Source organism: Mauremys mutica, chromosome 2, assembly GCF_020497125.1.
Source record: "Mauremys mutica isolate MM-2020 ecotype Southern chromosome 2, ASM2049712v1, whole genome shotgun sequence".
NCBI classification, from domain to species: Eukaryota; Metazoa; Chordata; order Testudines; family Geoemydidae; genus Mauremys; species Mauremys mutica.
The window spans coordinates 23,760,424-23,773,388 of record NC_059073.1 but is presented as its reverse complement, the minus strand read 5'-3'; the positions used below and the strand labels follow the sequence as shown (position 1 = coordinate 23,773,388).

The 12,965-nt window shown below is 39.5% G+C and overlaps 1 protein-coding gene across 1 annotated transcript in view; it reads right to left on the bottom strand.

Moving 5' to 3' along the window:
* WASHC5 (WASH complex subunit 5) overlaps nt 1-12,965 on the bottom strand; it is a 36,693-nt gene that overhangs the window by 21,250 nt on the left and 2,478 nt on the right. Inside the window, exons 2-9 of the mRNA XM_045004783.1 lie at nt 10,858-11,160; nt 8,051-8,196; nt 6,740-6,824; nt 5,971-6,071; nt 4,821-5,010; nt 3,456-3,608; nt 1,677-1,790; nt 156-327 (exon numbers count right to left, since the gene is read on the bottom strand). Coding sequence (XP_044860718.1) covers nt 156-327; nt 1,677-1,790; nt 3,456-3,608; nt 4,821-5,010; nt 5,971-6,071; nt 6,740-6,824; nt 8,051-8,196; nt 10,858-11,046 — 1,150 coding nt within the window. The 5' untranslated portion in view covers nt 11,047-11,160. The remainder of the gene's footprint in view (nt 1-155; nt 328-1,676; nt 1,791-3,455; nt 3,609-4,820; nt 5,011-5,970; nt 6,072-6,739; nt 6,825-8,050; nt 8,197-10,857; nt 11,161-12,965) is intronic.

Below are 12,965 nucleotides of genomic sequence, written 5' to 3'. Positions count from 1 at the left end.
AGAAGTGGGTTAGTAAAAGACCACTTCTGCAAGTGACTGAAAGCAACGGTTGAAACTCCACTGGCTTCCATGATGCCAACATTAAAAAAAAAAAAAGCTCTAGTCATCATCTAACATACAGAATTCTGTACTAAAAGCCCAGTGCATAGCCTTACCTGAGTCAGCAGTGTGAAGCATCAGCCAACGGATTGCAACATTGCAGTCTCTTAAGCAGTTGAGCAGCTTGGGAATATTATCCAGCACTAGCTCCTCCCTCAGACAGCCCTCTTTGAGAAACTGCTGCACTTGAGTGTGCACACGCTCCGTGACAGCAGCATACCGGCTTGCCTTTGAACATACAATTCTTTCATCAATATGGAACAAGGAAACATCATTTATCTGCTATGTGCAGCACTGCATGAGCACAGAATGAGTATGAGTCAAGTAACATGCTGTAAATTCACTATCCACATAGTTTCTCTGGGGATGGCCAGGGAACACAGTTCAAGGCAGACTTTGTAATTGAGTCGTGAGATAATGTAATCTAGCATCTAGAGTCGAGGACCTATACATGAATGACAACGTTTTTAAAAATGCCTAAGTGGTTTAGAAACCTGGATCTTTGGCTCCTAAGTTACTTATATGCTTTCAAAATTTTTACCTAAAAATGGTAGAACCACCCAGCTGACAATGAAAAGTTTACTGTCCATCCACTAGAAAGAACAAAGCAGTAATAAAATACACTGTAAAATTGGAAATATTTGCTATAAATCAGTTGTTGGCTGTATTAACAGATTAAGGAAAAATATGTTTGCAAATATTAATTCAGTCAGTTTTTTAAAGTGAATTTCTAGCAGTTTCATTTAATATCAAGGTGATTATTTCTTGCACATGATAGTTGGGGGACCCATCTTGGGACAGATGTTTATATGTAGACATCTAAACATGCAGACAGGTGCGCAGGTGCTTTTGAACATCCCACTAGGATCCTCACTGCTGTTGATTTCAATCCCGCATGTGATTAGTTTTAAGTGTATGGATAGTTCCATTGAAATCAGAGTCACATGAAAGTAGTTTAACACAAATAAGCAGACAACTTTTTTGTGCTATGGTATACTTTTATAGTTTGTAACCATTCTGCAGACTAATGGTTATAAACATTTCATGAAGATAATTTCTGACTAGCAAAGGGACAGATTCTCTGCTCAGCATAGTTGCTCAGCTCCAAACAAGAGACTAAATCCCTTAGTTAAGCATCTCAAGTACAGCATAACATGATGTTGGCTGTCGGCAGCTATGAGCTCAACTCAGAGCACTGGAACTATGAGGAAGAGACACTTAAATATTTACTACAGAGGGTTCATACTTTGAGACTTGAAACCATTCTCAATGTTGACTCACACGAGAGATAGCTCAGTGGTTTGAGCATTGGCCTGCTAAACCCAGGGTTGTGAGTTCAATCCTTAAGGGGGCCACTTAGGGATCTGGGGAAAAAATTGGTCCTGCTAGTGAAGGCAGGGGGCTGGACTCAATGACCTTTCAAGGTCCCTTCCAGTTCTAGGAGATTGGTATATCTCCAATTATTACCTTTATGCATTAGAGAAAGAAGATCCATGTGCTAGTAAACACATGGAATACATGTGAAATACCCACACAACTTGAATCTTACCATGAATATAAAACTTCTATTTACTCACCTGCTCTTTGATGTTTGCAAGATCTAATGTGTAGTTGAGGGCAGTTTTTGCAGCCTTGTAAGGTTCCCATGCATCAGTTAGATTTACAGTGATTCCCATATAAATACTAATAACCTAAGGATGGGAGCAGAAACAAAATTTAAGTTGTGGTCATTCTTATTATGGAAGAAAAATGTTCTCCACTTAGAAGCATGAACAGAACAAGGTAGTTCATGGGTTAGAATGTTAGAAATAATTAATCTGTACTCAACCTCACATACAGATGAGCTACAGACAAAGGAAAGATCTAGATTACATCCTTCTTCCCTTCACCTTCATTGGAAATCCATGATTCTTAGACTCTTCCTTTCATTTGAAAGGACAGTGGCCATTTGAAATCTAGTCAGTTTTTTAAAAAGTGAATTTATAGCAGTTTCATTTAATTTCAAAGACAAAGTGTTTCTACCATTTTCTAGGACTTTGCAATCACCTTTTCCTGTTTTTCCTCCCTCTCTCCACCCCCAACCCCCTTGTTGCTGTGTGAAAGCCCCACATAAGCGACAGAGGACTGGCCCATACACAAAGGGCTGTCAAATGCATAAAGCAGATGAACTGAGAACACCTCTCTTTTCCTCATGCGCTAAGTTTAATGTGAGCTGTTACTTGTAACAGCAGTAGGCACAATGGTTTCAGACAGAGGATGGGACTTTAAAAGGAGCCAAAGGGAGTTGGGTGCCTAACTCATTTAGGCTCCTTTAAAAATCTGAGACGCTGAAGTGTGATTAAGTTCACTGGGCACTTTTCATTGTTAGGCTCGTGTAAGGTGCTTGACTGGAGGTGGAAATCCCAAGTTGTAGACAGAACAGGGCAGCAGCAGTGAAACTTCACTACAAAACACCTCCACTCTGACCTGGTAGGATCATCTGTAGGAGTGAGTGGACAGCTCTATGTATTTTCCCCACCAATCCTCGGTCCCGTCCCAAGAATACAAACAAAGAGTTCATTAGGGCTCATTGTGATCGTGTTGTGTGTGCAGTGGGGACTTGTCTAAAACCACTGGATCACTAATTTCACAAATTACTGAATGTCCTTTAAAGATTAAGATTTTCATTCACTAACCACTAAATGCTGATTTGAATCCAGCCTAGAAGTGGAAGGCTCTATCATAACTGATCATTCCATCACACAGTCAGCCATTTAAATATATGCATCATTGTGGAGTGAAAGATGGTAGCATCCTTGAAAACCTATAATGCTAAATTCTCCCTTCAGATATTAGTATGCAGTTTCCACAATGACAATGGAAGTAGTATACTTGTGTCTAGAAGCTACAGTTCCTATTCTTTCTTACAGTGCCTGCTATTATTAGTTTTTCCACTTCTCCTTGTCTTTTTCTATCCTGCTCATGCAGGAATTGGAAGCGGTTGGACATTTGTAAGATCACTTGTTTCCACTTTTCTTTGTTTAGTAAGACTCTCTTCTTAGTTGTAAGTACAGCTGTAAGGACAGAGATCTCCATCAAAGGTAACAGGTGGAAGCTTCTATTCCATCTGCACTTGACCATAAATGAACTGTATGTTCATAGTGACTAATATTCACAAGGGATATTTTACTGTGTCCTTTACTCAATCAACATGCTCCAAACAAAGCATAATCTAATCTCCCTAAAAGAGTTCCTATTCTATTCTACTCTCTAAAACAGTATTTTCTGCAAGGCACACTTCAAAAAGGTACTTCAAATAAAAGTTGCACTGCAGGTTTAAATCCAGCATGCAGTGTAAGAACAACAACAGTATTTACCCAGTTATCTGGAAAATATTTATCCACTATCTCTCTCATTTTTGCTTGTTGGGTGTGAAGAATAGAAGGGTCAAAATAGAGAATCACATACAGCATGGCAGCTTGAGTAGCCAGAGCAGTGCTGCGATGCTCTGGTAATGGATATGCAGAAACCTAAAATATGGAAAAAACAAAGCATATGCAAATATTAGTATAGTGCACTTAAGAGCACAGTACATTCATACCATAAGGCTATCACCTGTCATTTGGGTATCTTGGGCATGTAAGTCTCAAATCCATCCATCCATTATACTGAGCCCTTTACATCCTGCATCTCACTAGAATATGCAAGCTAATTTACAGATGCTGTCCAGATTTTATAAAAATATTACCTTGTTGTAAATGATTCAAAGGCAGGGGAGAGCATGCCTGAAGCAAAGTGCTAAAGATGGACTGGAAGGAGTGGGCCAGGAGGGAGGCATTTGGAGGGACTGGGAGTTGGTGGGGCGAGTGAGGTTAGTATCAGAGAGAGGCAGAGACTGCAATAATCCAAGCACAAGATAACTAGACCAGTGGTCCGTGAGCTCCATTCTGGTGGTCCGTGGATAGTTCCCTTTAAGGTGCGCACCTGGGCGGCTGCACATGAGAGAATGAAGGGCCACCCACCTAATTAGTGGAGCCGCGCAGGCATGGCTCCACTAATTAGGTGCCTGGATCCTGGAGAATACGCACATCTAAAGGTGATGTGGTGGCCTTGGGGGGGGGAATAGGAGGTAGGTGGGAGGGGGCAGTGGAGTGAGATGAGGGGGTGGGGGGAATTTGAGATGTGCAGGGCTCCGGCGGCCAGAGAAAGAGGTGACTTTCCTCAGCTCCAGGGCTGCGGCTGCCGGGGAGAGATGGCTCTCCTTCCCAGCCTCAGCTCTGTGGCTGCTGTAGTGGGGGAAGAAACTCCCCTCCTTTCCAGCCCCAGCTCGGGAGATGGTGCAGTAAGGGAAAGAGGGCACATCCATCGCATTAGAAAGGTAAGACTACTGATATTAAAATGAGTTGTGTGCTTTTATTTGTAGAACAAAATAACTTTAATTATTAAGTTTTTTTATAAACAGTGCTTTTATCCAAAGCACTTTACAATAGTTAACTAACGGTACAAAGAACATTTGGAAAGATCATTAAGTGGTCCGTCAAGACCCTCAGCAATTTTCAAGTGGTCTGCGAAAAAAAAAAAAAAAAAGTTTGACAACCACTGAACTAGAGTATGGAGAATTGTATTCCTTCACTTCTACATTGACAAACTGAACAAATTCCAAATATACCAATAGGGTCAAGAAAGTGCCTTTTTATTAACTGAAACCCCTTAAGAGCACCAAAACCCACTGGTTAACTCACCTGGTTATATATGTCATCAGATCTCAAGCGGCCAATAACCATGCTGATGAATGTTTCACTTATGGGTACCCTACTGAAGTAACTTTCAGGATAGTTTAGAGGCCTTTTAGCTCCTGGTTGGCTTGAGTACCCAGTGCTTCGAAGCAGCTTACATATATCATCCATATTGGAATCAGCAGATCGAGCAGCACTAGGTTATAAAAGAAAAAGGAAAATGTATCTACATGAACTGACCCATTAAAAAACAAAAACAAAAAACCAAACATTATTTTCCCCTTACCAAGGAAGGGCAGCTATAGATGCCTATACTAGAGTCGTAACTAAGGGTATAAAGCATGAATGAAACAAAGAACCTTATTCATAGTTCACAGAGGATAGAAACAGAAAGCATTCAATTCAGAAGATGAATCTGACATGTTCTTTTACATCTGAATTCCCTTTCTTGTCCCACCCTCATATTTTGGAAATGAGGAATTTCCACTCTACTTTCTTCTGTCTGAACGTTTGAAGAGATACCAGTTGGGTGTGAGGATTCATTTAAGGACTAAACAAGCATATTTTTTTTCCTTTTAGCAAACATATTACTGGTGAAAGGGGTTAGACTGATATTCTTGGAGGATTTTGTGTGATTTAACAAAGATTTCTGAGTTCAGTTAGCAGCTCTATTTATTGACTGGACTATTCAGAAGTGTGCTATAACTGTGGGAAGTACATTCAGGGATAAATGTAGTATCTGAAACTCAGCACATTTCACAAAAATGTTATTGTGCCTTTGGAAACTTGTTATAGTTTGATAGCTGAGGGTTACAGTACTGAAGCTCTAGGCAGAAATATTTTAGCCAAGGTGTCCAAGTCCTCATAAGGTCAGAATCAGAACAAGTCTATAGTACTGCTTATGCAACTGGATCCAGCAAGCAGCTGGATCTGTGCAGACAGACGTTGGTGCATGAAAGAAGTAACCTTAATGTCCATGAGGCTCTGCAGGGGCACCAGAATCCACCCAGGTGGATCTGATTGCAGGACAGGAGCCAATACCTCCACATCCCATATTAAATTAATGCCTATACAAAGAAAAACCTTAGCTAAATATGCTGCATGCTACATTTTTACTATACAAACCACATTCGAATACTTCCTAGGACAAGGATACCTGTATCTATAGTAGGAAACCAAGATTCTCTCTCTGACCTCCCCTTCAATCTTCTGGTCAATGACCAGCAACATGACTCCGTACAAATAGAGAGCTTCACACTGTTGAGAAATAATATGAATTAACAAATTAATGCTATCTAACACTAACATACTTTTACCATTTAATTAATATTTTAAAGCGAATTAAGTGTTTTTACATCTTGTGAAAAGTGCCATATTACAGTGCTTCAATGTTTTGTCTCATCCATTAAACAGAGGTAGCTCAGGCATCACTTCCACACCTGGCCTTGCCAAAGTTCATTAGAAATGGCTACTTGAGAACAAGGCTAAGCATGAGAAAGTATCAGTCTCCCTGCCAATTTATTTATTAGCTTTGCAGAAATACCCACTTGTCTTACTAGTGGAGTGATCTGTGTATGGGACGAGGGCAACTATCTGCTAAAATGGTCTGAGATGACCAGCTTATATTACAGTGACCATTAAACGGTCATCAGATGGCAGTGAGTTTTGGATCACTAATGACCTGGATCTGATTTGAACCACAATGAAGTAAAAATGAAAATGTTTCCTTATCCTCTTACCATTTCCTACAATGGATTCCTAACAAAAAATGAGTCACAGATCTTGAATGCATTTTGTGAAGTTAAAATATAGACAAAAGATAATATGTTTAAGTTAAATTTAGAAAGGGTGGATGCCAAACTATATCTGATGCTAACATAGTTGATGTAGTTTACATTACTGGTTACTAACTGGTAAATACTTACTAGAAGTTGCTTGCCATCTTCATTAAGAAGCACAGTTTCTAATGTTTGCTGAATGTAAATTCCTTCATTGAGATCATCCAAATATCTACAAACAGTAACCAAGAGTAGGTCATTCACCACAAGGAGTCCCCTCTCTGCTACTCAACTGATGTGCCCTTACAAGCAAGTGGGGCAGTTTCTCCTGAAGGTCAACAGAAGAGTGTAGAAGCCCTGCTTATAAGGTTATGACAACACCTCCCAAGGTATAAAGAAGTTCACTTAGCACAGGTTCAACAAGCACAAGTTTCTCAAGCACTGAAAAAAAAGAAAGGTCCTAATAATCTGAGGAAGACACTGGAAGCCTAAGCCCACTAGATGCAGAGTGTCTCCTGCAACATACTGATCATACTCTGGTTCAGTTAATGCCAATGGATTGAAGAGTATTCAGTATCTTGCAGATTTGAGGCCTGTATTCAAGTGAGGAGAACAGCTTCTTTGTAAGCCATCCCTTCACCTCTGTATGGATGGAGGTAACCTAAAGAGCAGAGCATGGAAAGGAAAAACTAGGAACTAGTCAGACTTGGAGGAAAGACTGGAATATTATGCAGAAGATTAATCAGCGCTTTATCACTGGAGTCTAGAGGGCACTTTGACAGGAGGCCCAGAAGTCACCTCACAAATATAACATTGTGAATTTCTCTAATAGATCTCCATTCTGTTTTGCAAGGGCAAAGTTGGAAGTGGAATGGTTTCATCTTAATTGTTAAGCGGGATATATCTATCTAAAAAAGGTTTTCTAGTACCGTCCATCACCACCTTCCACATAAAATCAATAGCTAGGGCAAAGTCCCTGCCGGACTTTGTGGAGTCTCTGGCAATTCTCGCTTACATGATTTCATGAGCCTTTTAAAACAGTACCCTTGGGGTAAGGTAGTTACTCTGAAAAAAATAATTTAGGTAAGCAGTGCCATTGGCGGTCAGAGATAGAGAGGTACAAGCTAAAAATTTTTATCGTAATTCTCATACTCTTTTGTGACACCAAAAAATTGATTTTATAATAATAGATCCCCCTTCATCCACAGATGTCAAAAACATTTTACGAAGATGGGCAAGAATCATCATTTCCAGTTTATTCATAAGGAAAGGGAGGCACAGGTGAAGTAACTTGCCTAAGGTCCATCAACATGTTGAAGACAGTGACAGAAGCATAATGCAGTGTTCATTACAGCAGGTCATGCTGTTAAGTAACACAGAAATATTTTGGCAGAAAAAACCCCAATTAAGATCATACAGTTACTGGAGTCACTACATTAACAAATCTTACACACATACCTGTTTAAATCTACAATATATTTATGGACACTTTGAAATGCTAGATAAAATCTTGTCAAAATTTCTATGTTGTTTTCACGAAATTCTTCATCTAAATCCAGTAACTCAGGTTTGGCTTCCAACTTGCCTTCACAGATCTCAGGCCCCTAAGAAGAGGAAATTGATTTAAAAATTATTAAAGAACACTGATCAGAATTATGACTGTTTGCTGTAGAAAACAGTACATGAATTATTATGTATTGAGCAATTGCATCCACCTTAACTACCAAAAAAGACCATTGCCAAGGTGTGTTCAACTAACTTTGGTTTCACAATTAGATCTTCCCCCAAAAGATATTTTGGACATTTGTACTTATAAATCAATTCTATAATGAAAGGTTGATGGATTTTACATTTTATTAGGAATTCTTATATGGAAACTGCAAACACAGTAACTAACACTTTGGGTGGAAACACGGTCCTATTGAAGTCAGGAAGACCTTTGCCATTGGCGTCAGTGGAGCCACAATTCCACTCTTCATACTTTTGATCCTTCCATATTAAGACTGGATTCTATGACCTTAAGTGCCAGATTCTTCAAACAGCAGCTCACATAATTAGTCTTTTCTAATCCATATTGTCTCTTTGAAGGCAGCAGAACTATGGGTGTGTTGGCAGACCTGGGCCTCATGTTATTCCTCAAAGGTACATGTTTACAGACGGCGAAGAAGGGAGGAAACAGCTGCAAAGGGCGCTGTCAACTTGAACTTTATAAAATAAGTAACTTAAAAAGATATTTGAAGTCTAACAGTGGCCTAGGTCCTCATGGCAATTTTTGTGAGTTTTAAAAATTTCTTTTTCTCTTGGTGCTGTGTGAAAGATCCACACATGCAGGACACAAGGACTGACTGACAATACAGGTAAAGCAATGAAACTGACAGCATATAAAGTGCTGCCAATTGCACAAAGTAAACAAACTGAAACAAATCATTTTTTATCTCAAGTCTCTTTCAGATATAATGATTTTAGATGTTACTTGTATACCAGGGGTAGGCAACCTATGGCACGCGTGCCGAAGGTGGCTCATGAGCTGATTTTCAGTGGCACTCACACTGCCCGGGTCCTGACCACCGGTCTGGGGGGCTCTGCATTTTAATTTAATTTTAAATGAAGCTTCTTAAACATTTTTTAAACCTTATTTACTTTACATACAACAATAGTTTAGTTATATATTATAGACTTATAGAAAGAGACCTTCTAAAAATGCTAAAATGTATTACTGGCCCGCGGAACCTTAAATTAGAGTGAATAAATGAAAACTTGGCACATCACTTCTGAAAGGCTGCCAACCCCTGTTGTATAGTGAGGATTTTAGACAAAAGTATGATTTCCAAATTGATGATGTGACTTTAAATCTATTTGCGCCTCAGTCTCCCTTAGGCACTGAGGAAAATAAGGTCATAAATAGGATTATAACTGGAACTTACGATTCCCCATCCAATGCTCAGAGCTCATCACTCTTTCTATAAAATACCATTATGTGATCAGAGGTCTCTAACTGTACAATTCTCAGAAACAGAAAGGCAAATGAGTCACTGCAAAGATCCCTTCCCAAACTGTCCAGAAAAACAGTGAAATGAAAGCACTTTAAGAAGTTAAACCCAGGAAGGGAAACAAAGGCTCCTCTTTGGCCATGGATCCTGCATATGCCTGTTAGTTCAGCACATGTGAACAGACCTAATGGAGAAAGAACCATCACAGAATTGCTATTAAAAGGAAGTTATATAAAAGTAACTTTCAGTGCAGCAGAAGATAGAGAACAGGGTTAAGGCAACCAGAAATGCATCAGGAATCTCCTGATACTACCTGAAGGAACACAGTCATTGTTGACAGGCTCAGAATTTGCTTGTCCTGTCGAAAGTGAGATTTTAAGTACTAAATTATCCCTCAGATAATTAAAAAGGCCTAGTTCTACTTTTTCAGCTGGGACAACCCAACAACTTTTCAAAAAGAGTGCTTTTGGGGATTTCTTATGTAAGTGCGCATTTTATATCATCCCCTTTTTCTCCCCTCACATCCTTTCAAATGATCTGGATCCAATGGAATTAAAAATCAAATTCCTGTTGTCCAAACACAAGATCTAGACTATACTCTGTTTCTGACTCACAGGAATAAACAAGGCAGGCGAAAAGGTGTGATATGAAGTTTTTGGATTTAGTTCACTCACGCAATAAAGAGCTAATGTGAAGGCATATCCACATTGTAACCTCACTTTGGGTGAATTTATTGCCAATACCAAATTCAGCATAAAATAAATTTGATTAAACTCTTACATTTGATAGTAATTAACACAATTAATTACTCAAGAATGGCAGATTTAACACATGCATACCAAAAGGCTAAAACACCCTAGAGCAGTGGTTCTCAAACTTCACCAACCTGAGGACTCCCATTTTGATTTAAAATTTTTAGCAGATCCTCAAGCCGTGGCTCAGCCCCAGGCCTGGCCCCCACTCCACACCACTCCTTCCCCCAAAGCCCACCCCAACCCCACTTCTTCCCATCCCTGCTCCACCTCTGCCCATCCTCTTCCCTGCCTCCTCCCATGAGCATGCCCCGTCCCCGCTCCTCTCCCTCCCTCATGGAGCCTCCTGCATGCCGCTGAACAGCTGATCCCTGGCATGCAGGAGGCGCTGGGAGGGCGGGGGAGGAGTTGATGAGTGTGGGTCTGCAGACCCCAGTTTGAGAAACACTGCCCTAGAGAAATAGTGCTCCAGTAAGAAAATGATGGTTCACAAGACATTTAACAATGGCAGAGTAATATTTACCTTAAAGTAACTGAAATCAAATATGATATCCCCATACTTCTGTTGATCAGCCTTGTCTTTGAGCCTAAAAACACCAGGAATAAACTCAGATAGTCTCAAAAGTTCCGCAATGATGGCATTTCCACAAGAGACAATCCGAAGAATTGCCTGGCCACAGTGATTGTTTTCAGCTAGAAAATCAACCATCATGAAGATGACTGTGACAGAGTAGTGATATTATTGCAGTCTGGTTTTGAGTTTCAATCTTCAAGTCATTTGGAGAAAGAAGTCTAACTGGAAAACTACATGCTCCATTTAAATTACCTGTAAAAACAAAAATCCGCACATTCAGCATATTTCAAATGGCTCAATTTATAGATATTAAAGCAACTCTGGAAAAACTATAGTAATAGAACTCTATTTTTCATCCCCCATCTACTCACAATTTCTGAAGTACATAAACACTGTAGTGTATCTTCTGCATATATACAGTGCTTAGCTAAGCCAACTCTGAGGTTAGATGAGAAATTGTAGCACAATCTCCTTTACCAAAAGATTTCTGGCAGCTGCTAAAGGGCAAAATGATCAAAGCAGATGACAAGCCCTGCAGCAGAAGCAAGATACTGACACAAGCTAGTACTTTATAAAATGAGTTAAGAATAGCACAGCCACCTTAGATCTATAACACAATGCTGTAGCACTTTTTTTAGCTGTATTGTGGATAAACATTTATATGAATGGGAGCTAATCGCAGCTCAGGGTCAATCATAGAATATTAGGGTTGGAAGGGACCTCAGGAGATCATCTAGTCCAACCCCCTGCTCAAAGCAGGACCAATCCCCATATTTTTACCCTGGTTCCCTAAATGGTCCCCTTAAGGATTGAACTCACAACCCTGGTTTTTAGCAGGCCAATGCTCAAACCACTGAGCTATCCCTCCCCCTAATATTAATTACAAATAATTAGGGCTGTCAAGAATTAAAAAAATTAATCACAATTAATCGCACTGTTAAACAATAATAGAATACCATTTATTTAAATAGTTTTGGATATATTCTACATTTTCAAATATATTGATTTCAATTATAACACAGAATACAATGTGTACAGTGCTCACTTTACATTATTATCTTTTATTACAAATATTTGCACTGTAAAAAACAAAATGCATTATTTGCCAAGGTTGTTATCAAACATCATTGCTATCTTGACAGGTCATTATGTTGGTGAGTTTCTGTACTAAACATTTTTATTATTAGAATTAATTTTTACATAAGAATGGTCATACTGGGTCAGACCAATGGTCCATGTAGCCCAATGTCCTGTCTTCCGACAGTCATCAAAGCCAGGTGCTTCAGAGGGAATGAACGGAACAGGTAATCATCAAGTGATCCATCCCCTGTTGCCCATTCCCAGCTTCTGGCAAACAGGCTAGGGACACTCAGAGAATGGTGTTGCATCCCTCCCCATCCTGGCTAATAGCCACTGATGGACCTATTCTCCAGGAATTTATCTAGTTCTTTTTTTAATCCTGTTATAGTTTTGGTCTTCACAGCATCCCTGGCAAAGAGTTCCACGGGGTTGACTTTATGTTGTGTGAAGAAGTACTTCCTTTTGTTTTTTTAAAACCTGCTGCCTATTAATTTCATTGGGTGACTGCTAGTTCTTGTGTTATGTGAAAGATTAAATAACATTTCTTTATTCACTTTTTTCACATCAGTCAAGATTTTATAGACCTCTATCATATCCCTCCCAGTCATCTCTTTTCTAAGCTGAAAATTCCCAGTCATTTTAATCTCTCCTCCTGTTTCATACCCCTAATCATTTTAGTTGCCCATCTCTGTACCTTTTCCAATTCCAATATATCTTTTTTGGGATGGGGTGACCAGATCTGCACACAGTATTCAAGGTGTGCATGTACCATGGATTTATATAGAGGCAATATGATATTTTCTGTCTTATTATCTATCCCTTTCTTAATGATTCCCAACATTCGCTTTGCTTTTTTGATTGCCGCTGCACACTGAGTGGATGTTTTCAGAGAACTATCCACAATGGCTCTAAGATCTCTTTCTTGAGTGTTAACAGCTAATTCAGACTCCATCATTTTGTATGTATAGTTGAGATTG